Source organism: Strix uralensis, chromosome 2 (assembly GCF_047716275.1).
Source record: "Strix uralensis isolate ZFMK-TIS-50842 chromosome 2, bStrUra1, whole genome shotgun sequence".
Lineage (NCBI taxonomy): Eukaryota > Metazoa > Chordata > Aves > Strigiformes > Strigidae > Strix > Strix uralensis.
The window spans coordinates 5,099,449-5,126,918 of record NC_133973.1 but is presented as its reverse complement, the minus strand read 5'-3'; the positions used below and the strand labels follow the sequence as shown (position 1 = coordinate 5,126,918).

Below are 27,470 nucleotides of genomic sequence, written 5' to 3'. Positions count from 1 at the left end.
ACAGGGCAGGGGTTCAGCTCTGGCACAGGTGCTCAAGAGCTACAGGGCCTGCTCCTCCCCACCAATATTCAGATCTCAGCTCAACAAGGCCACGAGGAACTTGACTGCACTTTGAGCAGGCAGCCAGACCTTCAGGGGTCCCTCCTCACCTACATCTTTTATTGTAGTGAGAGGCCCACAGCTAAGGCTGTTTAAAGCTGAAATGCCAGGGGGAAGAACAGGTTTTTTGTTTTTTTTGGGTTTTTTTTGCCTGTGTCAAACCAGCAACACTGATTTTGCAACTCCATTGCAGTGGGACTCTGAGGAAGTCTCAAGCACTAATTAAAAAGTTCAAACAAGTGTCATTCCTGCATCACTGCTCCGTCATCATCACATCCCGTAAAATTCATCCCACCTTCTTCCTTCCTCAGTGCAACTGATCTCCCCTTTCCAGACAGGGTCACCTCAAGCCCAGTTGCATCAATTCAGCTGTTACCATGGGCAGACTCCAATAATTGGAAGACTTTATTTTTTTAATTATCTCCAACTGGAAGTTCCACATTAGTGTCCAAGACAAGTTAATACAGTTGCCACCCTCAGCCTCTCATTTTTTTCCCCTCCCCAGTGCTCTTTATTATTTGAGTTTATATTGTTCAGTACATGAAAGAAGTGACCTGGCTTTAAAATAACACCTTAAAAAAAAGTAACAAGGAAGGAAGGATGACAACACAGAGCTTTAACTGCCGATGCTTTCAGTGCTGTGGTTCAGAGCAATGCTTTTGCAGAGATAGATACATATCTAAGAGGCATCTGACCAGCAGTTCAGGAACAGGACCAAGGGCCTGAAGCATCTCCAGGTGGCTTTAGCACAACAGCACTTGGAGCATGAAGTTAGGACTTCATGGTGGCTGTCCACATACAAAAGGTCAGCCCTCCCACCGAGTTCTCAGAAGCAAACCATACAAGCGTTAAACAGTAAATCAAAACATACAGAAAATGGCTAGATATTCAGAGGGAAGCAGCATGACTCACTTCAGCCCACAGAGCCAACCTGGAGCCCAGACAACAGCAATGCCTTCCTCAAAAGTGGAAGATGTAGGACCCTGTACCCATGATCAGCCTCTGCCCTCACCCTGCTGCAGGCACAATCCAGTATGGGGATGGGGCAAGGGCCATGCTGGAACAAGTGTGTGCATGCACAGAGGACACTAGGGAACACTATCCTTTGCTTGGCAAAGCAAGCAGGAAAATCTGCGTCAGAATTTTGAGAACAAGGCTGCTTGGATCCAAGTGCCATTCAGGGGAAGTCTGTTCTCATTCTGAACCCAGCAAGTCACAGCCCCTTAAAGCAGGCCAGAGCAGACATCCAGCCACCAGCTCTTCTCCCAGCTCAGTGCTATGTTTGCGGAAAGTAGCCAAGATGTGTAGTTAGAGGCCAGCAAGCTTCCCGAGCTGTAGGCTTTGAAATGCAAGTGCTTGCAAGCAGTTTCTCACTGAGCTAGAGTAGGATGCACCAGGGCTTTTAAAAATTGCATATGCTGTTGTCTCTGGGTCAAGCAGCTCTGCTTCCCTCCTACAGAAATGGGAAGCCAGGGGCTAACCCATGCTGTCACCACCACACCCTACGCATGGAGGGGAGGCTGCCCTGCACCAGTTTTTGCCTGAGAAAAACATCCACCTAAGACCATGTGGGGGCATCCTCTTATAATCCATCTTTATTTGTAAAAATCCACATATAAAATCTTCGGTTTCCTTTTACAAAAAAAAAAAGGCACATAAAACTACTCAAACTCTCATCCCCATGGACTGATGGTCGGACACTCCCCCCACCCCCACCTCCCCCTCACTTTCTCCTCCAGTCCATGTTTCTTCATGTTTCCTTTAGTTTCAGCTCACTCCTGCCCAGGCACAGTTCTGCACTTACAAAGATGAAGTACGCACACAGGGGAGATGGTGGAGAGGTGGCGTGGGCTGTGCGTGGAATGTTTTACAGGCGCTTTTTAGTAGTAGGTCTCTTTTTCCACCCAACCTAAAGGAAAAGGAGGGAGACATCAGTTAGTCTTAAGGCAGACCAAGTATGAGGTTCGTAAGAGCTCCTTTTAGGCTCTGAAAACTTGCACTGTAGCACCTGAGCTAGTAAGCGACCTGTCAAATGGAAAGATCTTGGGAAACTGTTGATGTGCTGCAGCTTTCAGACCCCGTCTCAGCTTTCTAGAAGTACCCAAGCATTAACCAAGTCTTTCCCCTCTACTTCAGTGCACTGTTACTGAATATACAAGCAGGACAATGCAGGGAGAGGGACAGAAAAAGTCTTTAATTTTAACTAACTACACTATTAATGTTGAGGAAGGGAAAACACAGCAAAAGACATCCCTGCAGAGTGCTCAGCACTGGGGATCTCTGAGCATTGTCAGAGCTTCTACCGAGCTCAAGAGCATGAAGAGGTGGGGAAGGAAACACACAGATCAGCAGCATATTCTTACCACCAGGGTTGCGTCTGATAATGAGCTTTCTGACTTCATCATACAGGAATATGAGGAGGGAGTATGGGAAAGCACAGAACCACCAGGTTGGCCTGTTTGGGAGAGGAGACAGTGAGAACACAGGCAGCAGAGATCCTCTTTGCCCCGCAGAGCTCTGACTGGATGGCACAGAGGAGTGCAGGAAGGCTGGCATGTCCCAGCTTGCCAGTGTGCCAGCTCCCACAAGGCTGTGGTTCAGCTGAGAATCCTCTATGCCAAGAATTACCACCAAGTTTTTTCCTCCAATAGGTTAATCCATTTTTGGATATTAATTCCAACAGGAGGTGTGTCATAGCACCTTTGTTCATCTCTGTCCCAGCACCTCCCCACCTATTAATCTAGGAATATTTCCTCTAAGTACACATAACCTTTGTGCCCACAGCCCTGCTCACTTGAACTGCACTGGTTTCCCTTATGATTTACAGATGCTAACATCCAGCTGCTGCAGGCACTGGGCAGAGGCCAGCCTTCTTGTCAAGAAATGCTCACACTTCAGCAACCAACTCCGGGCAAAACTTCTGAATAGAATGCAATATGTACCAGGATTTTTTTGCCATAAAAATTTCATGGCACTTAGGTCAGAGGACTGTTTGAAGTTTGAGACTAAACCCTGCCATGAGATGTTGCAATGCTGTTGAGCAATGCTCAAGATGTTGGCACCCTCCCAGCTGTTAGGGAAGTTACTATGCAGCAACTGGCCTTCTGTACCTACGTAGTATCTTTCGAAAGGCTTTATTACTTGTGCTATTTCTGTAGAAGGTAGAAAAAGACACAAGACATCATCACCAGTTCCTTTAGTAAAGGAGAATCACCTGGCCTATGTTTTAGAGCAATTCAACTGGCTTTCTTTGGAGGTGCAGTCTCCTATCTGTAAAAATACCCCATGCAAGTACAAAAGCAGATGTGCTACAGCACGCTGGTACAACTGAAGTTGTGTTGCTAATTTTTAGTGGGGGACTGAACTGCAGGCTCCCCATGAACATTCTGTAAGTAGTAAAGAAAAGCAAACCCCTGGTGTGTCACAGTATAGCAAAGGATCGCTCACACCCTCTAAGCTGAGCTCTTCTGGGTTAAGGCTAGGTTTCATGCTCCACAGGCTCACACCTACTTTTATCCATCTCTTGACCCAAGCACTATTGTTCTGTGGTACAGCCTGTGGCACAAAAGGCATGATGCAACTTACTTGAGAGGGTACATCCTTAGAGCAACATCCATCCCAGGGCAGTAGGAGAGGAAGGCAGCCAGAGCAGTCTCCTCAAACAGACCAAATATTAAGATCTTGTTCCTAGTAGAAACAGGAAAGCAGTTGGGAACAAAATACTTTCACAGATGACATCCTAAAAAACACCTAGTTGCCACACGGTAGTGAATGGAAACAGACATTCTGGTGTAGCCCAGAAGTCCATTGGGTGGGGACCATGAGGCCATCCAAGCTGATGGCACAGTTGTCACAAAGGTCTTTTATGTCTCTAGACAGATATATTCCAGTTCACAACTAGAGTCAACCAGCAATTGCTTTCATCACAAATTCAGAAGGCAGCTGGGGTTCATGCCACCAGATCTCTTGATACATCAGCTGCTCTGTTGCCACACAAGGCTGTGTGCTGGAGGGTGTCACTGTCCTTTGAGGTGGGTTATCTCCCACAGACAGTGCCAGTAGAAGTCAGCATTTCACTTTGTCTCAGCCTGACGACCATAGCAGGTACTACAAGAAAGAGAGCACCCAGGTCCCTCTTTTACCCAGTACCAAGGCACCTGACTGTTCAAGACTTATGCCAAGATGCCCAGACGCTGCTGGGACGAAGAACTAGAATGCCGTGTGCTGGAAAACACACAGCATCCAATTCTAGATCTTCCATGGACATCCTGACTTACTTCATCCCCTGCTGGAAGACGGAGTTTCTTCGGGTCTTACAAATGATCAAGTCCGCCCACTGCACAACCACAATGCTGACAAAGAAGGCTGTATGGCAAGTGAACTCCACTATTTTCCTCTGTTCGTAGGTCTAGAAAGCAGACAAAGCAGAGAGCATTTGTTCAGGCATGCTGCCTTTGCTCTCTGGTGCTCACACCAAGTTCAGCAGGCATTAGTATTCTGGCTAGCAGCCTCTAAGCAGTGCCTCAAAACTTACCCACTGCTGCCCATAGCTGTCTTCCACATCATTAATCCATCGGTCATCCCACTGAACTCTGATCCCTAGCAAGCCAGAAGGCCAGAACCCATTCTCCGCCATGATTACAAAATAGGTAAAGAAACCTCCAAGGGCCTGGATCATACCTAAACAGATAAGAAAGGATGATAAAACCAATGTAGCTACTGTGCAGTGCAATTATAACAGAAAGCAGTTTGCAGGAGACCCCGACCTCCTAAAAAAATTACTCCTTTTGCAGCTCAGTCTCCCAAGCAGCAGCTATAGAAATAGATCACACTAACATCAAACTCAGCTGCAACCCTTTTGCTGAGCGGCTTCTGCTCCCAACTTTGTACAGAGTTACTTCTGTTCTGCCCTGTGCTGTGATGGTATGGTACTCAAGGACACAAGATAAAACTCCCTTTGTATTCTCATTAAGCCTTGCCCACCCCCAACCATTGCAAAATACAGTCAAGAAAGTTCCCAAGGTCTGCTCCAATTAAGCATGAGCTCCCATCCTGTGAACTGGGCATGTCCCTGTAGCTGCCTTTAATCAAGGCTCCTAATACTGCGTGTTTAGGGATACGCTGGAGAGAATCCTTTACTTCTAATTAAACTAACAATGGGATCTATGTTCTTGCTGAACAAGTCTGAACCAGAGGAGAGCTGGTTGTCAGCCAGTTCCTTTACAGCGCTATGCAATTAAACAAAATTACTGTGAAAGCGATTCAATGGATCAAGCTGCACAAGCCACCGCTATGTGCCACGGGGGAAGAATCATGGCAAGTTCTTAACAGCCTGAGGTTCTGGTTTACACATCCCAAACCTCAACCCTACCAAAGTAAGCAGAACAGTCACTGACTCGGGATGGTTTATAACCCCTGCTACCGCCGAGCTCACATCACTGCCAGAGAACACAGACCAGCTTACCAATCTGCCCATAGGCCATGCTGATCAGGCGCTCATTCACCAGCTTGTCCGTTTTGGGATTTCTGGGCTGCCTCTTCATGATGTCACTCTCTGCTTGCTCATATGCCAGGGAGATGGCAGGGACCTTTGGAGGTGGTAGGACCGCTGTTAGAACCATTTCAATTTTCCATTGCATATAAGCCTTCCTTGCCCCATGTTTTCAGGCTGAGAAACAGCACTGCCCAAGAGCCCCAGCTGCAGTATTTGGGAAGGACCTTACACCCTCCCCATCCCCAGTTTGTCCTTACGTGGAACTGAAGGATCCTCAGACTCTGAGAGCCATGAGACAGTGAGTGTGGCTTAAGGGGGTATCAAATGGTCACTTATTTTAAATCAGAACACTGGAGAAAACCGTATTTAAGCATTTTCCTTCCACCTGTCCTTTCTTTAGGGTACTTAAGAACACCCACATTTCTTTCTGAGATAGAAAAAGACATTCACCATGTCAGTGCCCAAGTCAATGCAGAGGATGGTGACTGTTCCCAGTGGAAGGGGTATGTTTGCAATGATGAAGATCAGGAACGGTGTGATTTCAGGAATGTTACTGGTCAAGGTGTAAGCAATAGACTTCTTCAGGTTATCAAAGATCAGACGCCCTGGGGCAAGGAAGAGAGAACAACATAAGTCTCACTTATCAGCAGAAGGCAGTCCGGTAGCAGATAGGCAGCTTCAGTGGTAACACTGAAAGGCAAAATGCTAGTAGAGCAAATGGAAGAGTTCTCTTGCATGCAAGGCTGAGACTGTGTGCTCCATGCACGGCATCACCTACAGAGAGTAATATTTTTGGTCACAGCAATCAGGGTTCACTGCATACAGCAGTAGGATACTAAGCCCTGGTTTCTGAAGATCACCAAGAGCCCCTGGAGGTACCCTCTGTTCTGCTCCTGTTTGAGAGCTATTGCTCCATCAGGGAAGAAAATATGTCAGACTCAGCTGGCAGATGACTGTAGGGTCAGTGTTAGGCAAAAGGACAAAGTAGCTTTTGTTACTCAGCTGCTTCCTACTGTTGACCATCCCAAAGGGTCGTGCTGGTCCCATGGAAAGGGAGAAGACTTTGAAGGGAGGAGGAAAGTGCTGCTCTCCCTGAAAACACCGTCACAGAGACAAGCTCAAATAAAGGAGCATCCTCCAGATGCCTCTGTTTCAGAGGGAATCAGTAACACTGCCGAAGCATGCCACTTCGCCACCACTGTGCACAAATTAACTCACCTTCTTCAACCCCAGTGACAATGGAGGCAAAGTTATCATCCAGCAGAATCATGTCAGCAGCCTGCTTGGAGACATCAGAGCCAGCAATACCCATAGCAACACCAATGTCAGCCTTCTTCAGGGCTGGGGAATCATTCACACCATCACCTGTGACTGCTACAATGGCACCCTAGTCAAAGAGAGAGATAGAAAGACTGAAATCATCGTAAGATGTTTTGGGCAGCTTTCTCCTGTCTTTCAGAAGATGAAGCATAAAAAAAAGCTATTTCACTTTGCTGTTAAGAGACCTCAGTTTCTCCTTGTCCTCTTTTCACCCCTGTCCCTCTTCTGATGAGGCTTATGAGAGAACCATGCTGCTCTCTCCAAAGGAGATGTTGGACAATACATAAACATGCCGAATCCTCCTCTCCCAAGAACCTCCAGAGCATTTAGGAATTGTGTTAAACATCATGGGATCAGAAGCAAGCCTCAGTACAAACTGAAGATGTTTTCCTGCAAGACCCTTATATTTAGGTATTGTAGAGCAGCCTGACAGCAGCTGAAGGCTACTGACAGACTAATATCTAGTCTGGCCTTTTACTTGAGGGCACTGAGAAGACTAAGCCCTCCCACTTCAGAAGGCACCACTGGTTGGTAGTTTATATACATGTCTGGGGATTCCTTCAATATGAAATCCTTGGACTCCCTCTCTTTACCTGTCGCTGACAGCCTTCCACAATTATAAGCTTCTGCTGAGGAGACGTCCTGGCAAAAACAATTTCTGTATGATGCATCAGGATCTCATCCAGTTGCTCACTAGTCATGTCCTTCAAACGCGAGCCATGAACAACACAAGCTTTGGCATCCCTGCATTCAAGAGACAATATAATGTTTTACTTCACAAATTAAACTAAGTTTCTCATTAGTTGTGTTTGCCCCATAAAAATATGCTCCAGTGCTCTAGGGAAAGGCCAACTCCTGCTGTGACTAAATACTAATCCAGGCAGCCTCTGCGCAGAAGTTTGATGCTCCAAGTTTAAAAGGTAGATAGGGAACACAAAGAAAAGGACAACAAGACAGTGCCAAGGAACAGACAAAAAGCCCCATAAGCAGACAAATTCTTTCTATCACTTTTTTTTAAAATGCATCAAGGCAAAGATTAGTTGTTTCTACAGCTCTTGGCCTCTCTGCAAGAAAGGAACCCCTGACTCAGGCAGTTAGCTTCCAACACCACAACAGATGCTGCGGTGCAATCCTTTTTGCAACAGACGATCTACACGTGGCTCTTCCCAGAGAGAGCTCACGCTATGCCAGTTCAGACTATTTTACGCTCTTCAGCAACAAAAGCATGCAAGGTTATATTTAGACTGGTTTGGTACCGTGCATGCTACAGCAAAATACCACCTCTCCAACCCAGCATACCATCCCTTATAGGTCTAGGAGACTATCGACACAGCTCATGACACCACCCAGTTTAGACAGGGAAATTCCTCCCCCACCCTTACAGCCAGCTGCTGGCCTGCCCAGTCACACCACCCAGTAATCCCTGGCCTTGCAGGGCTAGGTTGTGAAGTTACCCTCAAAAAAAAGAAAGAGGAGAAGAATTCAGCCACAATACTTGTCTTCCCCAAGCAATGTCATTCCACAGGGTGTCTCTATTCACAGTTCATAAGCTACATGGCTACCCTCCAGGCCAAACACAGGCTGGGTCAAGCTAAGCAACGCAGACAGCCCAGCCATTCTGCAAACAGCCCACTTATGCCAAAGCACATTTTCTGAGGATGCCTCAGTTCTGCACTAAGCTATGAAGGCAAACGTTAACCCGTAAAAAGGAATTCCATTTTCACATTTATTCTGCTTGTAGCCACTGACTAGTGTCAACTCCTGCTCCCTTTGCCCATCTGCAATCAGACCCAGAAGAGAGTTTGAGAGCAAGAGGGACAGAACTGGGCTTTGAGAGATCAAGTTTAGAGAAAAGAGCTGAAACACTGCCTATAAACAGTATAAAACAGTTAAAACAGTTTGCTTTCAGTAGCCCATTCAGTCAGGACTGTGACTAACAAACTAGGTGCTTTCCTTTTATTGGAGTTTTTCCATGAACCTGGAAGTTATCTTACTAAATAAGCTTTACTAAGAATATTTTTGGGGGCAAAACTAGACCTAGCCTCTATTTAAAGATCTAGAATCACAGGAGTATGTGGTTTCAGGGTCTGCAGCAGCATTGCTCAAAACAGTCCCCAGAGCCACCCCCCTCCCCCATACAACTTCAGATACTTTTTCCTGCCTGCTACATTAGGCCAGTACATGGTGTTTGTGGAGTGACATGAACCAGGCAGGGCAAATGCTCAGCTCAGGGGGAAAAAAAATTAGCCCCCAAAAGCCTTCACCCAGACAGTTGTTTCTTTACCCCACTGTGTGGACAAGACCATCAGGACAGGCAGCTACAAGGCAGAGAAAGGATGGAAGAAACTGCCTAAGTTTTCTGTACAGGGCTTATTCCTAACTACTTCCCATGCACAAGAGCCACGCACATTCAAGACAGCTTTGTGCATTCTTCACATAACTCATGACACACACTGAAGAGCCACAACATGCTGAGCTAAGCAGATGTCAAGCTTTTCGTGTCTAGGGAAGAGATGCTGAGGGATTATCCAAGGCAAGTAGCGAGGCAAATGCTTAATTCTTTGAACAGCTCCGGCCTTCCCCACCAGTCAGTACCTAGGGTTGACCTGGCTGACAGGAATGTTGAGTCGAGCAGCAATATCTTCAACTGTTTCATTGCCCTCAGAGATGATGCCGACACCCTTGGCAATGGCTTTGGCTGTGATCGGATGGTCTCCAGTAACCATGATAACCTGAAATGCAAACAGACTGCTGTGAAAGCCTTGCCTGTACCGCAGAGCAACACTGCCCAAAAGGCAGGGTCCCTTGAGACGGAAAAGGCCACGTGGCTTTTGTTGAACCAGTGAGCCCTGGCACAGAGCAAGGCTAAGGTACAGGCAGTAACCTGTTACCAGTATGCAAGGGATAGAGGTGGATAGAAGACAAAGAAAACTGTTAATCCTGAGACAACAGATTCAGTTCCGTTTCCAGCCAGTGCTTTGTTCTCTCATCTCAGTCAGTACAGCAGGACATGCAGAACACACCTGAGCCAAATCACACGCTTTGGGACACCACGCCATCAGCGCCTGCCAGCACCCTGGCAGTTTGGAGTCTAACTTGTTTTTCAGTCCATTAACATACAGTCATTAACTCAGAGACGAAGTCTGAAGTAGTTACTAGTTAAATCCTGATCAATACTTCCCTTCACTCACATTACAGAACACAGAGTAAGGGAATCCCTTTATATCCACATAGAGCAAGGCAATTTTCAACCCAGGAATAAACTACCTTGATCCCAGCGCTTCTGCATTTGCCAACGGCGTCTGGCACAGCAGCACGAGGAGGGTCAATCATAGACATCAGTCCTATAAAGCAGAGCTTCTCTACAGGAAAGTTCACCTCGTCTGTATCAAACTGGAAGCCTTCAGGGAACTGATCATCAGGCAGAGCCAAGTGACAGAATCCTGTAACACATCAAACACGTGTTTACTCTGTTCCTACATATCAGGAGGCAGAGAGAGCGAACGCTTATTGCTTCTGCAAACAGCGACGCAAGAATAACAGGGCAGCGTCAGAGGTTTAGCCAGGACTATTGAGGCAGGAACCACTCTCATATTCTGATAACTAATAGCTGTTGCTAGGTGCCCAGACACAGCTTGGTTCACACGCAGTGGAGCAAATCTAATACCATGTGGCCCCATGGAGATCGAAGGTCCCAAATCCTTTGCTTCATTTTGATCTAGGTGACCCAGCTGCTGGGCAAGACAAGACCCTACAGGCTGCCTTTTAATTTAAAGGCTAAAGGCAGGACTGTTACTATATGAATTGCTGAAGTGAGCTTGACTCAACACTATGGTTACACTGCAGGAACAGAGTACAACACCATCCACTTAATCTGTGGGGACTCCGCACAGAAGCACGAGGGACACATCTTTTCCAGTTTATTAAGGTTGCTTTTCCTTACCCAACACTCTCTCCCCCAGGCCTCCCAACTCAAGGTAGGCATTCTGAAAAGCATCTTTCATTTCCTCATCCAGTGGTTGCTCTTTGCCATGAATAAGAATGGTGCTGCAGCGATCCAAGATCCTCTCTGGAGCTCCCTTCATCACCAGCAAGTAACGGGATTCTGAGGGATTTGCATTTTTGTGGATAGACAGCTAGGGTGGAAGAAATGAAAACGTTTTAAAGACATGTACTGTGAAGGCTGTGAGTTATCACCATCACTCAGTGTTTTGTGACTACAGTAGCTCAGGACACACTGTGATATTCTGCTCTAGTTTTCATTTACCCTCACTTTAAAAATTTTCACAAAAGAAGGAATTACTGGGTGTTCTTTAACATAAACATACAACCCCAGATGTTGCAATAGCCTTTCTTGTATCCAGTTCCACCTGTTAAGGTCATTTCCCAGCAGTTCATTCCTATTCCCAGACTCTTCCATTCTCTGTGCTCTACTGCTACACAGGCGTGAAGCACGTCTGGTCTTTTCTCAGCAGCTGACACCTCAGTGTCAAGGCAGCTCCAGTAGCTCTTCCACAGTGTAACTAAGTATGGCCTGTTAACTTAAATTTATAGTCTTGAGCAGTCTACGAGCAAGTAATGGCTAGACAAGATTTTGCCACCACAACAATTTGAGGCACACTATGTGCAAATTTATGCAAGCGCTTCACACAGCAGCTCTCCCTCAAGAGGACACAGGCTTACCTGATACTTGTTGGTAGAGTTAAATGGTATTTCCACCACTTTGGGATACCTTTCTCTCATCTCTTTGACAGAACCGCAGCACAATTCAATGCATTTCAGAAGTGCAGACTCAGAGGCATCTCCCACCACCTCTCTCTGAGGAAAGAGACAACTATCAAAGCCTACATACCAGTGGACTCATCACAGATCAGGTATTTGAAAAAAAACAGTGTATTCATCTCAGCCCAGTCCCAGCTTCTACATAACATGGTATGAGAGCAAAGAATACATGGGGGTTCTCAGCCCTGGAGATCTGTGTGTGCTCAATGTCCTGCTTGAGTTTCCTTTGCTGCAATTTAAACGAAATTTTTCTTGCCCTTCTGGTCTCTTTGTCCATGAGAAATTTTTTTTCTTCATTTTTATGCTGCTTTTTAGTATCTAAAGACTTTTCGTAACTCCCCTCTCCCATCCTTAGATGGGAGGAACTCCAGCTCTTAATCTTGGGTCTAAAAAAACATGACCTGAAGTTATAGTCAGAGGACTGCTAGGGAAGAATAGTTTGTTCCATCATTTCTATTAGCACAGCATCAAAACACATTTAGGAAGAAGTTTACTAAGCAACATGACCAATATTTGACAGATTATAAGCACTGTACCGTTAATTTCAGCCCTGGCTGGGTCACAGTTCAGAAGCAGGAATCTGAATTGATGTTATGCCAGCATTTGCACCAGAGCTGAGCCAGCAAAAGTTTAAAAAGCCAAGACATGTCAGCGAGAACAGACTGGCTAAAGACTGTCTCCCACAACTGCTGCTCCCCCAGCTCTGGTGTCTACTTCTCCCAGTTCCCAGAACCGGGTGTTTGCAGCTTTTAAGTGTACAAATGCCAGATATAACGATTCTTGAAACAGTCAGACATTGGGAAATGCCTAGGAAAGCCTTCTGGTCCTTCCTAGCCCTGTCTGAAGTATCTGACCTCCCAAACAGACTGTAGATGCTAGCAGGTGGCAGGGAGCCTGCCAGGGGAAATCTGTCTTCCCAGTCCCATCTCCTCTAAGAGTGCTAGACTGCAAAAAGATTAGGAGTGGCAGATACCTCTACCATGCAGGTTCCTGCAACCCACAGGATTTAATCTCACTACCAGTACGGGAGTGCGGTGCTGGGGAACAGGACAAACATTCCTTTTAGGAACTCACCTTAAGAATTGGAACATTTTCCTGGTTGGCCTGAAACACAGCACGGTTGCAGAGACCTGCAACTCTGGACAAAGCAGTCCAAGTAGCCGAGCTCTTGTCAAAGGAAGCGCCTGAAAGTGGAGGAGGAATGTCAAAAAGCTCCTACCCAAAAAAATAAAAATCACACAACCCCCAAATCCCACAGCCTTAAGAGCAAGAAGCCTTTACCTCAGAAATAGGAAATGCTTAGAGCCTGTTAGCACACTACATATCTCTCAGTCCTCATTCCTTCCCAGATACTTGATGAGCAGCTCGTTATTTTAAGACCCAAGGGTGGAACAGCAACAGTGCATAAGATTTGACTGCTTTTGAGATTCCAGTAACAGCTGCATCCAGCAGCAGGGGCCATGCTGACAAAGCCAAGGAATCCTGGACAGATAACATTCTTTCAAAGGGGCTTGAGTAAGGGATGCTGGGTTCCACCTCCAGGTTGTCTCACTTCATCCATCACTCAGGAACTGAATGAAATAGCTCCCAAAGGAACAATGCTTATAAAGAAAGATACTGCTTCTCCCATGCTGGCTCTTAAGTTGGCTTCAAGGGAGATGAATTGAACAGACAGTTAACTGATAAGCTAATGTACTTTCCATGAAGTGAAATCTTCTAGGTTTATTTCTACTGCAGCCAAGCCAACCGCTGCCAGGCCAAAACCAAGTGCTTCCAAATGACACTTTATTTATAGCTTGTTACTTTGCACTAGTGTTAAAGACCAAGAACAGTAAAGCAGCTTTTTTAAGTGGTTCAGACAAGCACGATGTTTTAGAGTGGTTGGGGGCAGGGTGCAGTAGCACCACCAGAAAAAGTTTCTGCTAGTAATGTGTTGCAAGCACATTGCACAAGGTAGATGACAGCTAGAAAACTCCTGAATTTGGTTGTACTAGACAGTTCTGGAGAGGTAGGTACATCTTCTCAATTGCACAGCACTCCAAGATTCCAGATTCTTATCAATATCTAGAAGAAACTTCCTGCTGAAGTCTTACAGTCACTTCACTCATTGCTACCACTCTGGGTAGCAATGTTCTGGGAAAACCCCTCGTTCAAGGGCAGCCATCTAGTTCAACAGGAGAAATTTCCATCTGGGTTCATTCTCAAGTAATTATTAGCAGGGTCAACACCTCTGCTGTCCACACCTTCAGCAGACTTAAGATGGGGCAATTTCAGATACATTTTGGCAAAAATAATCAGTACTCTGCAGTACAGAACTGCAAATAGTTCTACATACAGGACAAGCATAATGGGCTGAACATGCAAGAGGCTCTAATTCCAGTGGAATAATTCTGAGTAAAAGCAACCTATATGGAGTTTAAGGGTTAAACACAACTGTGGTACAGTGCAAAGCTTTCTATGACACCTCAAGTCTTTTAATGTACATTATAGATCATACGTTAGAAGTCCTTGCACTGTGAACTTCACTTGGACTGGAGAGCTAGAAACACAGCTTCTTAGAACTACAGGTGTACAGGAAACCCCAGAAAAAGTCATTTTTTTCAATGAAATGCCTCAAGTGCAAAGAGATGGTCTTACCACTCTGGTTCTCTGTAGTATCAGCCTCATGAATCTGATTGTCAAACCACATGTGTGCAACCGTCATGCGGTTCTGTGTCAGAGTGCCTGTTTTGTCAGAGCAGATAGTGGATGTGGAGCCCAGGGTTTCCACAGCTTCCAGGTTCTTCACCAAGCAGTTCTTACGAGCCATACGCTTGGCTGTTAGTGTCAGACATACCTGGAGACAAGGAAGATGCGCTGGTTAGATGCGCTTGTGCGCTAATACACTGCTACCCAACTCACCGTGGGCGTGGAATGACAGCCAGCTTACATGCCCTGCAGTGACTCCCTAACTCCGTGCTCACCCTGACAGTGCAAAATAAACAGCAACATTTAGGCTCAGCTGCTAGGTTTAAACTACACATTGTCGTCATCACAAAAACCTCTAGAAAAGGACTCGCAAGGCTTCACACTCCTGCTTCTCAGAGCATTAGGAAGGAAATAACATGCCCTGGACTAACATTTTAGTTAGAAGTTGCAGTTCCCTAATCATAGGAACTCTCAAAATATGCGGTGACGGGCCACATACAAGAAGGCCCAAAATAGCTCTGGTGATAGGGCTGCAACTTACTGGTGTAGGAAGCCAGCAGCCCCAGCTACCCTTTCTCACCAGAGACTCTTACCTGGTCCCAGCTCCCAACTGTTCATTCCCCAGCTCAGTTGCTGCTCTGCTTCGTAAGGCTGCATGGAAGCCTCTAGCCCTGTCTACCACCACCTTCTACACAGCTGAGCACACCTAGATACTCGCACCATCTCTTCTGGAAGCCAAACTTACAAGAACATCTGCTAGGTCCCAGATCAAAAGCTGGGACTAGAACAAAGCTCGCTGGATGCTCTGCCAGCCCTTCAGGGTTCAAGGGACTAGTGTGCACGTGCATGTAGAAACCCTAAACAGTTTTAACAGGAAGGCCCCTTCTTGCCACAGAAAAAGGCAAGACAAGGCCAGAACTCCTAGTCTTGTTCACTTCAGTTCTACGATGCCAAGCCCCTGCACAGGTCCAGCTTAGGGACCCATCTTCATTAGAAAAACAGCTGCAGAACTTGACATTGATTCGGGCAACTAGTCTAAATACACTGAATTTCTAAAGCACTCACTACTGAGCACCTACCATTACTTTAGTCTTTACCTCTGAATGCACACTGACCATGAGGCACTTCACTTCCTTAAGAACCATATATGTAACTCATCCAATCTTTTTTTCCAACTTCACTTACCGTGACCGTTGCAAGCAGCCCCTCAGGGACATTGGCAACAATGATGCCAATGAGGAAGATCACAGCCTCCAGCCACGTGTACTCAAGGATGAGTGAAAGAATGAAGAAGGAAACACCCAGGAATACAGCCACTCCAGTGATGAGGTGGATAAAGTGCTCAATCTCCATGGCAATTGGAGTTTTCCCCCCTTCCAGTCCAGAAGCCAGACTGGCAATACGGCCCATCACAGTGCGATCCCCAGTGCTAATGACAATGCCACGGGCAGTGCCTAGAAGACAGAGACAGGGTTTAGAAAACAAAAACCCTTCCCAAAACACACTGAGTTTGTTCAGCCCATCCTACAGTCTTAGCAAGCTTTGCCCACGATAATGCAGGTAGGCATTCCAACGGCCAAAGTCTCCCACCACAGCTTTTTTTACTCTCTAGCAGCATGAGAAGTAGAGAGAAGTGCTGCACAGAATTCTCATGTGACTGGTCAAGCTCTATGCCCTCTCCCTTCTATCCCAGGGAATCAAGTGCCAACTGCAGCAAATTAGAGGAATTAGATTGTGTCCTCTTCCCTCCTTTAAGGGGAGGCCCGTTTTGTCTCCAAGGCTCTTGAGAAAGATAAGAATATCCCTCAGTTTTTCTGGGTTGGGGGTTTTTTTGGGGGGGTGGGGGGGGGGAGGGGTGGGAAAGAGCAGGGGACAGTCCGCTGGTGAGAATCTGTCAGGAGAGAACACAATAGGAGTCAGGTAGAATTCTACACCATCACTGAACATCTTGACACCGTGTGGGTGTGGAAAAGATGCTCTGAGCTTCAGCACAAAGTATCTACCACCGTACAGAGCTGCAACAGGAAGTTCTGCCAGTTTGAAACTCCTGCTTTCTGCAGCAGCTGTCGTAATTCTTACAGCTCTGCCTAACCATCTTGGTTCACATTATGTTATCTGCACTTTAACACTGCTGTAATGAGGCAGTCAGGCTTGAAGATACACCACAGAGCTGCTCCTCTAGGAGGAGCAAGAAAGAAAAAGCACAGTAGTGCCGTCAACTCTTCTTTGCCCATCGCACAGTATTTTAGTTGGAATGGGCAAAGCCTTTGCTGGTAACTTCCAGCCTGCTCTTGCATGGTAGCAGCAGGCTACTAACTAATACACTAAACTCACACAACGTTTGCATTGCTCACCTCTGCAGTTCAATCTCTAGCACTGTTAATACTTTAGGGAAGTGGGAGAGTCACATACCTTCCACGCAGTTGGTGGAAAAGAAAGCAATGTTCCTGGTCTCCAGCGGGTTCTCATTGGAGAAGTCTGGAGACCTGGTCTGAGGCTCTGATTCACCAGTAAGTGAGGAGTTATCCACCTGCATGGAAGAGAGCACTTTGTCATACACAAGCAGGCAGATGCCTCCGCAGTGAAAGCAGATAAAACACTAGGCATTTCCCTGACCCTTCTCTTCCAATCCACCCCCATTCGCAGCACAGAAGACATTCTTTGAAACCAGACTAATCCAGCACCCTTCACAATGAAGTTTTCAGACAGTCTGCCACTGCTGTACCTTGCAACCATGTGCAGATATGATCCGAAGGTCGGCTGGAATTCTGTCTCCTCCTTTCACCTCCACTAGATCTCCAACTACAACACCTTCAGCATTGATGCTGATCTTCTCACCATTTCTGACTACAAGAGCTTGCTGAAAGACAGTAAAGAAACAACCTATGTCAAAAACAGATCTTAGGAAGGGGTTCAAAAGATCCAAGTATCTTAAAATAGCTCTGCTATGGTTCTACGAGGTTTCTACTTGTACTAAGATGTTTATCTCAGATATGTATGTTATTTAAGAAAAACAGCTATTTTTGTTTTCTTGATATTAAAGTTCCTTGTTGCCAAGGAAACAGTAAGATAGTTATGTATGATACAGACCATACACGAAGGAATCTTGAGGTTTAGTACTTATCATACCAGTTACTGACCTCGCCAGATTATCGATAAAAGTGTCCTATGAATGTTAATAAGATGGCAGAACTCACAGGGTGCCAGGAACTGCCCTGGCCTATTAGCATAGATACTTGGAGCATAAAGAGGAAGGAGTCTCAGACCCCTTGAAATTAAGAGCTAGAAACCCACACTAACAGCCAGGCCTTTTGCAATTGAAGCTGATGTTTCAAACAGTTAATAGCCTTGAGCAAGCTACAGCTTGGCAGATCTCAGGGAAGTGAGGTATTCCATACCTGAGGCACCATGTTCTTGAAGGACTCCATGATCTTGGAACTTTTTGCTTCTTGGTAATAAGAGAAACAGCCAGTAATGATAACCACAGCTGCCAACACAACACCCAGGTACAGCTACAAGGAGCAAAGAAAGAGAGTCAGAAGACGATCTGCCTGAAAGTCTTCCAGTTTAACCAGATAAATTGCTTGATATTTAAGTGCCGCATTACAAAGCGTGGAGGTACTTGCAGTCTCTGTACATTTTGTACACAAAGGCCATCTACAAGCTAGTGCTGTTAACACAGCACGAAGGAAGTCAGCTGTTCATTTCATTATGTGGAAGCACTCCAAGACATGTTAAGCTCACACACTGAATTTCCCATGCTTATGGGAAAAGCTTCTGGACTGAACGCTTAGAGGAAGTTAATCTGCTTTGAGCCAAACAGGCTGCTCAGCCTGCCTTTGAGGCGAAACAGACATTTTTACTTACATTATCATTGTTGGGCTCCTCCTCCATCACACTTTGTATGCCGTAAGCCAGAAAACATAGAATAGCACCAATCCACAACAGGAGCGAGAACCCTCCGAAGAGCTGCCGACAGAACTTTACCCATTCAGGAGTGGTGGGTGGGGGTGTGAGGGAATTTGGGCCATCACGAGCCAAAATCTCAGCTGCACGTGCAGAAGTCAAGCCCTAGAAGAGAGGTTCCTTTTATAGGCATTGTGGCAAGACTGGGGAAGGTAGCTCTGAATTTGTTCATGTTCTGCCACAGCAACAAGGAGATGCTAAGAGGAAATGGAGATCTCCACAGCTGCCACGGCTCTGCAACACAAGTGCAGAATGTTGGATGCTACTTGAGGAACCTGCAGGCCACAGGGCTACAAACACCAAAGAAGAACAAGACAAGAAGGCTACAGCAGCAGACTCTGAGCCCTGAGGAACAGCCCAGTGCAATCCATCCTATCAAATTATGGAACAAGTGAAAGCTGGGGGCCATAAAGATGATGACACTTTGGACTGACCTTCCAGGAAGTTCAGCTTTCAGAAGCCAAGGTCTTTAACAGAAATATGCAAGTCTCTGTGCTGTTCTAGAGTAAGAGCAGACTTGCTGCTATATGCAATCATGCAAAAAACACATTAAGCAAAGCAAACAAGAGCAAAGGTGCAAAACCACTCCAGCGCTTCTGCACTGGACTTTGAGGTTAGCTAGGACATTTGCACACCTCTTACTACAAAAGGGTAAAATTTTAACTGCTACTAGCCATCATTAAGTCCCTGGGCATATGCTAGCTCACTAGACTACATCTGCAATATAACAAACATTCGCCTTTATTACAAGCTCCTCAGGGAAAAAAAATAAATCCAAGAATCAACTTGACCTTGGAACAATTCAGAGGCTGATAACAGTGACATTGTTGGAAACAAAGTCACTGAAGTATTGCAGCCAGGCTGTACAGTGGGAGGACGAAGAGAAGCATTTGTGAGCTCAACAGCTCTCCCAAAGCCTGGGAAACTTAACTGGAGGAGGGGAGATTAAACAAAAAAAGAAAGGGAAAAAAAAAACCAGACCACCCAGATCTCCCTTTGTGAAGTGCTCTGAGCCAAGACTGTTCCCTTTTCAGATCAGGGCAAGGAGGGAGGGAAAACAAAGCCTACCTACCCGACTCAAGTCTGTTCCATATTTACGATGAAGTTCATCAAGGCTCAGCTTGTGGTCATCCTGAAAGACAAGAAATGGTTGCAGGGAAAGAGATCACAGTGCCTGCAGGCTCATCAGAAAGAGCTCAGCAATTACATCCCCCACCCCAGGTTTCCTATCTGTAACGGTTTGGTGAGATAGCAAGACTCTACCTCATCTTCTCTGTGAAGAGAATTTCAATCTCATTCCACAACTCAAAGCGGGCTCATCTTTAGCATTCTTGTGGCTATTTGGGTACAACATGACAGCTTTTAAAACAAACTATGTCTCAGTGCAGTCTTTACACCCCCAGCAGATTCTGTGAAGCCTCAGTGGGTTGGGGTTTTTTTTGGGGGGGGGGGCGGGGGGGAGTTGTTGGGAAGGAAGGTAGGAATGTACAGAAGATTAACCCTGTAATTTCACACATTTTTAAGTAACGCTGCCAGTTTAAGCAGTGTTTCTTCCCTGAAAGAGGCTCCTTTTCACAGCCAGGCTATTTTTCAACTGGATCATGTTGGTGCAGAGCAGTGCCTCACTTACAAGGTTGTACTGGAGGGAGCAGATGCTTTAAGTTAACATTGTTACTGAACACAAAAATCTCATCTTGGGGCAAGCATTAGTATCCCCTCTCCCTAACAGAGGGGCCAAAAATGCAAAAGCCCAGACTCAAATCCACAGCACAAACAAAACCGGCATCATCTTCAAGAAGAGCAGATCTAAGCTGGATGATGCTCACAGACAGATGTATAGCATCATCCAACCTCCACAGATGGGGATTGGGAGACACTCCCCACAGCCTCAAACACAATTAGAAGGAATAATACTGAGGTCAGTCTGAGCAGAGGCCAGCAGTAAATGGAGCTGTACAGACTCAACTCCTCAGCTGGAATGAAAACAGCAGTCTCACTCACATGACAGCACAATAAAGCCTGCAATGCTGCTATCCAGACAGCGCTTGCCTGGGTGAGGAAATGCAGCTACACTGTGCTACGGGTAACACAGGCAAGCAAATACTTGGGTTCTGTGTCAAGTGCCTTTTGAGAAGTGATGTTTTCAGGGCCTACTGCATGGTCATCTTGATGCTGAAACACTTGCAGCATGTCTGGCTTGGAGACAAAGGGGGCGAGAAGGGAGATGGGTGCCTTCAGTCACACCATGCTGTCAGCACACCAGCTCTTTTCTCTAAGTCACATGAGGCGCAGGGCTTTGGGGGTAGTAAACATTCTTAAAGCTGCTCTTTCCATGCCCTACACTCTTACCATTGAGACTTCCTTTTTAAGCTCATCCATGTCCCTCTCCTTCTTCCCCTTTTTCTTTGCGCCATGCTCTGATGTAGCAGTGGGCTCATATTTGTCTCTTCCAGCCTGTAAAAGAAGACACAGTACCGTTAGAAACACCTTACCATCAACTTATAAACAATCTACAGGAGTCAACATGAACTATGCACACAAGGCTGCCAGGCAGACAAAATGATTACAGCTTATTAAAGTTATGCCACTTCAATTAAAAAAAAAAACCAGCTAGTGAGCAGACAAGTCTCCTCAACAGTACCCCCGATACACAGATTACAGCCATTGTGGAAGTCTAGCTAGGAGGAAAGCAAACTACATGCTATTCAGTCAGTCTTGATGTGTGAGCCCCAGCTCAAGCTGAAAAAGTGATGAAGAGCAGAAGAAACCAATTCCTGAGTGCATACGTATGTTCCCTTCAAGACATTAACTCCTCCTCCTCGCTCTCAGTCTTCCACATCCTCTGGCAAGGAAGAGGTGGTATCTCTGACTGGTCGAATCTGGGGGATAAGTTCCAACACTTTCATTCTCAGTTTGGCACTCTAGCTGGCTGGTTACGCAACAGAAATCTGCTTTCAATTTATGGCAGTTTGACCAGTGAGAATGGTATACAAAGCCATAGTACACTTCACAGATTCAATCTGTGCTCAGTCCCGCTTACACTTCACAGAGCAGATGATCTGCTTAAAGCCCCTTTATTCAGATGGATTTTCATTCACTTTCATTATGGTTAATTCTACATGAAATCATGCAGAGATTTAGATCTCGTCATGATCGGGTAAACAAGCATCTAAGAACAAACAAATTATGACTTAGCACATACAAACATCACTTAAAAGACAAAAAAAAAGTACAGAAGAGTTACAGGCAGAAATAATCCCAAACTGCAACAAGTTTGGACACCCTGTAAGATACTAAAACCAGGCACCAGTATAGTCTTTATTAAGTACCCCATACATTTCCAGACTGTCACAAGCCTCTAAGAGCAGCTTTTCCCTCCCTTCACTTCTGTGTGGGACCTGTTACATCTCTGCCAAGTTTTCTGCTATGAGATTTTCACCCAGTAAGATCCCAGAGAAGTATTTTGAGATGAAACAGCAGTTAGTGGCACCACAGTCAAACCGTTAACAAGATTAAGAAAAGGTTTCCAAAGGCACTGAGCATGAGCACCTCAAATCACAAACTGGATTCCTGAGAGCAATCTGGACACAGAAACTATTGTTAGGATCCAAGAACTGTCCTGTTGAGCAGCAAGCACAGGATATTTTTATTATTTACTGCAAGAGAAGTAGAAACCAAAACCAAAAGTGAAACTACATGAAAAAAAAGGAAAAAAATCATGACTTTTCTAAAAGAATCCATCAGTCACATCTAGACAACGATTTTTATTGTTCTGAGAAAGCTCTGTGCACACCACTCTGCAGCCAGTCATACATTTCACATGCACAGACCTCCTCTCTTGCCCCGTTCAGTAAAGGCAGCCTTTGCATCCCCCATATCCTTGCATGCAGCTCCAGAGCTGTGCAATGGAAACAGTTTTTCATAAGTGGAGGGGAGCCAAGCTGTTTGCCTCCTCTCCTACAGGAAAAGGACACGGAACTACAGACTGTCAGCATTCCTGACATTCTCTTCCCTGCACCTAAACTTCCATTTCACTCCTTAAAAAAAGCAAAAGCCACAGAACTTAAACCACCACAGTCCTTGCATTCCAGCATCACAAGAATTTGCCACGGGGCAATTCACAAAACGTCACCACGAAGCTTCTCTCTCCTTCAATCTTTAAAGGAAAAAACTTTGATTTCTGCTAGAGCTCTAGCAGACAAGTCCAAACAGTGCTGCACAAAACACAAGCTTCTTGATTACTGCTTGAGACAATAAATGATTTCTAACGAAGGTGAAGGAGCTGGTACCTTGACTAGCAGTTCATCACCTTCAGCTTCACCCTTTCCCCCAAGAAAAGCCTGGCAAGCTCTTGCAGGTGATCTAAAAACCTCCTGGTTCTTTGAAACTTCTGAGAGAAGCGCAGTTACTCAGCTTATCAAGGGCAGCCCAAGAATATAAGAGTGTTTAAGCTCTTTCAGCTGCAGAGATGACCTACAAGTGGGCAAACATGAAAAGGCTCACTGCCCTTGTACAAGCATGATTTGCTTAAAAAAAGCTGAACAAAACACCCAGCGACCAGCTGCAGTCGGGACAAAAAGCAGATAGAGTTACTCATTTCTTTAACCACCCAAATATTTGGGTCTTAATGGAGTCCATCTTACCCAACTCAGAGCTCCTCAGTTTAAAAAAAACCAACAGAAAAAGCACAATACTCCCTTCTGTTGCTTTAGTACCACCCTTACAGAAAAGGTAAGTCAGTAGCACCAGTTTCAGTTCTTGCTATAGAAAGATTTCATGCGGAGTCTGAACCTCCTGCTCCATCATTCAAATCTGAACTTGTCCCATCGGTCAAAGTCCTGCCCCTGTTCAGTGCCTTCTGGGACACTGTCTCTCTTCGGGCAAGATGAGCCCACGGCTTGCACTGGCTGGGCTGCCAGGGGACGAGGGGCTCATCCCACCCCTCAGTGCTGTAGGATTTCCCTGCTCTCCCCTCATTTTCCTGCCGTACAAAGAGAAGGCAGCCTACAGTACTCCAGATCCACATCTTATCGAGAATTAATCACATGATCTGAACACAAAGGAAGGTCTGTCTCAACAGAAATGTCACCCCTGTTACTTGACTTAGCCTAGGAACTCTGACTCATCAAAACTGCCACAGAAAAAACAACACAGCTTTTTTTTTCCATGCAAGATTTTTTTTTTTTTTTTCCATTGGCTTAAGCACAACATTTGTACACACCAGTGTAGGAAGTTTTATACAGCCCCCAGAAAATCCTATTGTCTTTCAGATAGAGTTTATGCTTTTCCGTCCTGGACTAATTGAGCCATTCATGGCTGATGTTCTCAACACCAGCCATGATTGACCAGGAAACGGGAGGGGTGCAAATCAGCAGACAAGCTCAGAAGTACCCTATTCTAACATCACCTAATCCAACAAGAAATGTCAAGTAAAAGCCAAAATAAATTACGCAGTCTCTGGAGGGCTGGTCTGTTCTAGTACTTATGTCATTATAATCAACTGTGCAGAGAAAACAGAAAAGTTACTGTCCAGCTGCCTCATGAGAGTCTTCAGTAAACATATTAACTATATGAGGCATGATACAGACTATACCTATTGGACTAAAAATGCTGCTCCATGACCCTACATAATCTCAGCAAGGGATGTAAATGCCTTCTCTGGATCTTTCTTACTCCTTCCCAAGAGCTGTGTTCAATCTCCTATCTTTAATCAAAAGTCTAATCAACCACATCGACAGAACAGACTCTCAGCATCCAGGACAGTACAAAGCAGTTTTTACTCAACAGGTAGTAACTGCTTGTTGGGAGCAGACTGCTGCTTTCCAAATTATAGAAGGACAAGCTCTCCTCCCATGAGAAGGGATCTAAACCTTTCAAAGGTTTTCATCATTGAGGTAAAAATGGGACCATCCACACACCCTAAGTCTTCCCTGGATATTAGGACAAACATCTCATGGAGCTGCTTGAAGACCCAAGAGCAGAGCTAGCCTTCCAAATGCCCACTGCACAGCTGAGCAGCCCTTCCTGGTTCTTCAGGGCTGTGCCAACTACAGAGTGTCATCTCCCACACTTCCTTGCCTGGAATATCAGTGCATCTTTACCATCAATCTCAGGTAGCGCCAAACACACAAAGATCAGTGGACCAGACAGTTCTCACCTAGAGAGCTGGTGACTTCAGCTACCCCTTGAAGAGGCCTGGGTGAAACAATGATCTTCTGCAGTTTTCAGCAGGTCAGGATCCCACCGGGTTGTGGGATTGCAACCTGCAGGTAGAGACCACTTGCCAGAGACCCTTCATCCCGTTACACCGCTTTTGCAAAAACACGCGTTGACTAGGCCCAGGGTTTTCTTTGGTAAGAGGAGTATCCTCTAGCCATAGTAATAAAAAGTGGGAGTGAAAAAGATGGGGCAGAGGGGAAGAGCAATACATTAAGATTTAATCACACCAGATAAGGATTGCTTTGATTTGCATAATTTCCCCTCAGTTGGCCCATTATGCAATAAGCCTTACTAGTTTCTGACGGGGGGGCGGGAACCTCTTAACTGGGGTTCAGGCATGAAGCCCTGACCTCCAGAAGCAACTCAAAAGCAACTCAAAGCACACACTAACACTGTGTGCTATGGCTGTGCAGCGAGGGAGACCGAGCGAGACGCGCTGCTGTCTGCAGACAGCTTCCAGGCAGCGCTGAACAGAAATGAAATCCCGTCCGCTTTCCTCCACTACGCACACCCCCTTGGATAATCTGCTTTTTGGGCTGAACAACACACCCGGGCAGCTCACGGCCCTCCCCTCATTCCGTTACCATTTAAAGTAAAACAGACACTCTGCTCAGCTTCTCCTCACAGCTGTAGAGACAAGGAACTTGTTCTCTCACACTTAGGCTCTTACTTTCTCTTCCATCCTATGCTCTCATGGGAAAGAGGTTTCCTTCTTGGGCACCCCTAACTGAGGGCAGGCACATGATGTTCAGTGTTGCATCCACACACTGCCTTTTTCACAGCCTTGCTCTCTCACATCCCCATTTTTCAGGGGGTCCTCGCATGCGTTCTCACTGCTAAACAAATAAATCTTGTGACTTGCTACCAGAAAGCCTGAGGCACCCGTACACTGTTGAATTAGCCCTCGTGTTGGCACTTCAGTCTCAGGCCAATTGCTTTATTAACCAGGCAACCTATGAGATCTGAAATGGAAGTGAGACAGCTAACAGCCTTCTATATTGAAAGCGTTTGTACCTCCTATTAGTTCAGCCAAATCAGCCTAAGCCCGCGAAGCCCTTTGCACTGCAGTCATACATACACACACAACCCCAAGGCTTCTTTGAAGATTTAAAGCATCCAGAAGACTGCAACACCACCAAACCCCCCCTCAATCTCTTGAATGACCTCTTATTATGCACGCTGCCTGTTGCCCACAGGACTGAAACACATCACACTGGGCTGCCAAGCATCAAGAAGACTTCACTGAGGAAAAAGACACACATAAAGAAATCCTGAAAACCCACCCCACACACTCAACCCCCTTTTCCCAGTAACTGTCCGTTCAGCCATGTTCTTGAAGCTCCTCTTCTACACACACGGTTATGTCAACACTGCCACCGCGCCGGAGAGGACAATGCAAAGTCAAGCCAGGGTTTGAACAGCGCTTGGGAAGCACAGAACACCTGTAGGCAGGGACAACGTTACCACCTCTGCGGCCCAAGGCCCGGTCACTCTCTCCTTGAGGAGCGGAGAAATTTGGGAATTTTCCAGGAATGAGTCTAAACCAAAGGTAAATAAAAGTCTCCACACCTCCAACTATACAAGATACACAGGGAAGTATTTCAAGGGAAAAAAACAAACATCCAAACAATAAAGCCCAGAAACTGGTCTCTACTTTTTCAACATCATGCAAAATCAGAGCAACCCCAGAGGTGCTGCTGCTCCACACACTGCAACACCCAACTTCGGGAAGTCTTCACTCCTGTCTCCAAGAGCCTTCAGATACACTTTTCTTTACTTAAAAGATATGATCCGAACTAAGGACTTCTCCTCCCTTCCTATAAGGCAGAAACAACGCTGGTACAGGGTGGAAACCGCTGTCTGAGAGGCTTTCATCACCCCAAGTCACAGGACAGACACGATGGAGTCAGGGGCGACCACCTCCCTCCCGCCACCAGCCCCCACCGCGCTCTCACTGCTACCAACAGGCCAATTAGCCCTAATAAACCCTAATAATCCTAACAACACCCCTTCTTCCCCCGCCACACACACCCCCCCCCCCCGGGGGCCCTCGTGTCTCAAGAAGTCTAAAGTACTCTCAGGAGACAGGGGAGCAGCCACGCTCCACAGCCCAGCTCCAAAAGGGCATCAGATAACGCCAGCCCCGGGGGCTGCGGGGCCCCACACGCCCGGGGGCGGGAGGCCCTTTTTCGGGGAACTGGGGGGGGGGGGGGGGGGGGGTGGCCGGGGCTCGGCGGCGAGGGGAAGGTGGTTTGGGCCCCCCAACCCCTCCGGGGTCACCCCAGCGCCGGGCTCACGGGCACAGCGGCCATGCCTGCGGGGAAAGCCCGCCGGCGCCTCGCCCCGCCGTGTCCGCCCCCCCCCCCGGCTACTTCCTCTCCCGCCGCCGGGGCACGTTGCTGAGGGACGGGCGGCACCGGCGCCGCCCTCTAACGGCCGTTACCGCGCGCCCCGGGCCCGTCGCCTTCACACACGACGTGGCCGATCCCCCTCACCCCCCCCGCCCCGCCACCTCAGCCCGGCACAGACAAAGCGGAGCCCCGCCCGCCCCAACCGGAGGGGAAAAGGGAGGGGGGGGGGGGGAGCACCGGCCGCGCTCCGGTTCTCCTTGAATTTCCCAGCCCGGTCCGTGCGCCCCGCCCGGGCCCCGCCGCTCACCCCCTTGCCCATGGTGGCGGGCGACTGCGTGCGGGTCCGGTGGTTGGGGACGGGGAGCCGCGGCGCCACGTGTCCCGGCCGGCGGCAGGTGCGGAACAGCAGCAGCAGCGCCCCGGCCGCCGCTCGCCTTCCTCCTCCTCCTCCTCCTCCTTTCTCCGCGGCTCACTCTCCTTCGCCTCGCCCCCCCTCTGCCCCCCGCCCGGGTCGCTCCTCTCTGTCGCCGCAGCCGCCCGCAGCTCGCAGA

At 46.9% G+C, this 27,470-nt stretch overlaps 1 protein-coding gene across 1 annotated transcript; it reads right to left on the bottom strand.

Moving 5' to 3' along the window:
- Positions 1-486: 486 nt before the first annotated feature.
- ATP1A1 (ATPase Na+/K+ transporting subunit alpha 1) lies at positions 487-27,470 on the bottom strand. Its single transcript, XM_074853247.1, has 23 exons — positions 27,227-27,470; positions 20,699-20,803; positions 19,422-19,481; positions 18,251-18,454; positions 17,782-17,895; positions 17,109-17,243; positions 16,796-16,913; positions 15,569-15,837; positions 14,333-14,531; positions 12,770-12,879; positions 11,597-11,731; positions 10,857-11,049; positions 10,181-10,356; positions 9,509-9,645; positions 7,507-7,657; positions 6,812-6,980; positions 6,044-6,198; positions 5,564-5,687; positions 4,634-4,779; positions 4,377-4,507; positions 3,685-3,786; positions 2,463-2,554; positions 487-2,008 (listed from the first exon to the last, which is right to left on the bottom strand). Exons 1-23 carry the CDS (start codon positions 27,236-27,238, stop codon positions 1,980-1,982), a joined length of 3,066 nt encoding a protein of 1,021 aa, XP_074709348.1. The 5' UTR covers positions 27,239-27,470; the 3' UTR covers positions 487-1,979.

What these genes read in the sequence shown, in the direction of transcription:
- ATP1A1 (XM_074853247.1), bottom strand. An exon ending in GGCTGCTTGCAACGGTCACG is followed by an intron (nt 14,532 to 15,568) that starts GTAAGTGAAGTT and finishes CCTTGTCTCCAG; the next exon opens with GTATGTCTGACACTAACAGC. An exon ending in TGGAAGGCTGTCAGCGACAG is followed by an intron (nt 6,981 to 7,506) that starts GTAAAGAGAGGG and finishes CTCTTTGACTAG; the next exon opens with GGTGCCATTGTAGCAGTCAC.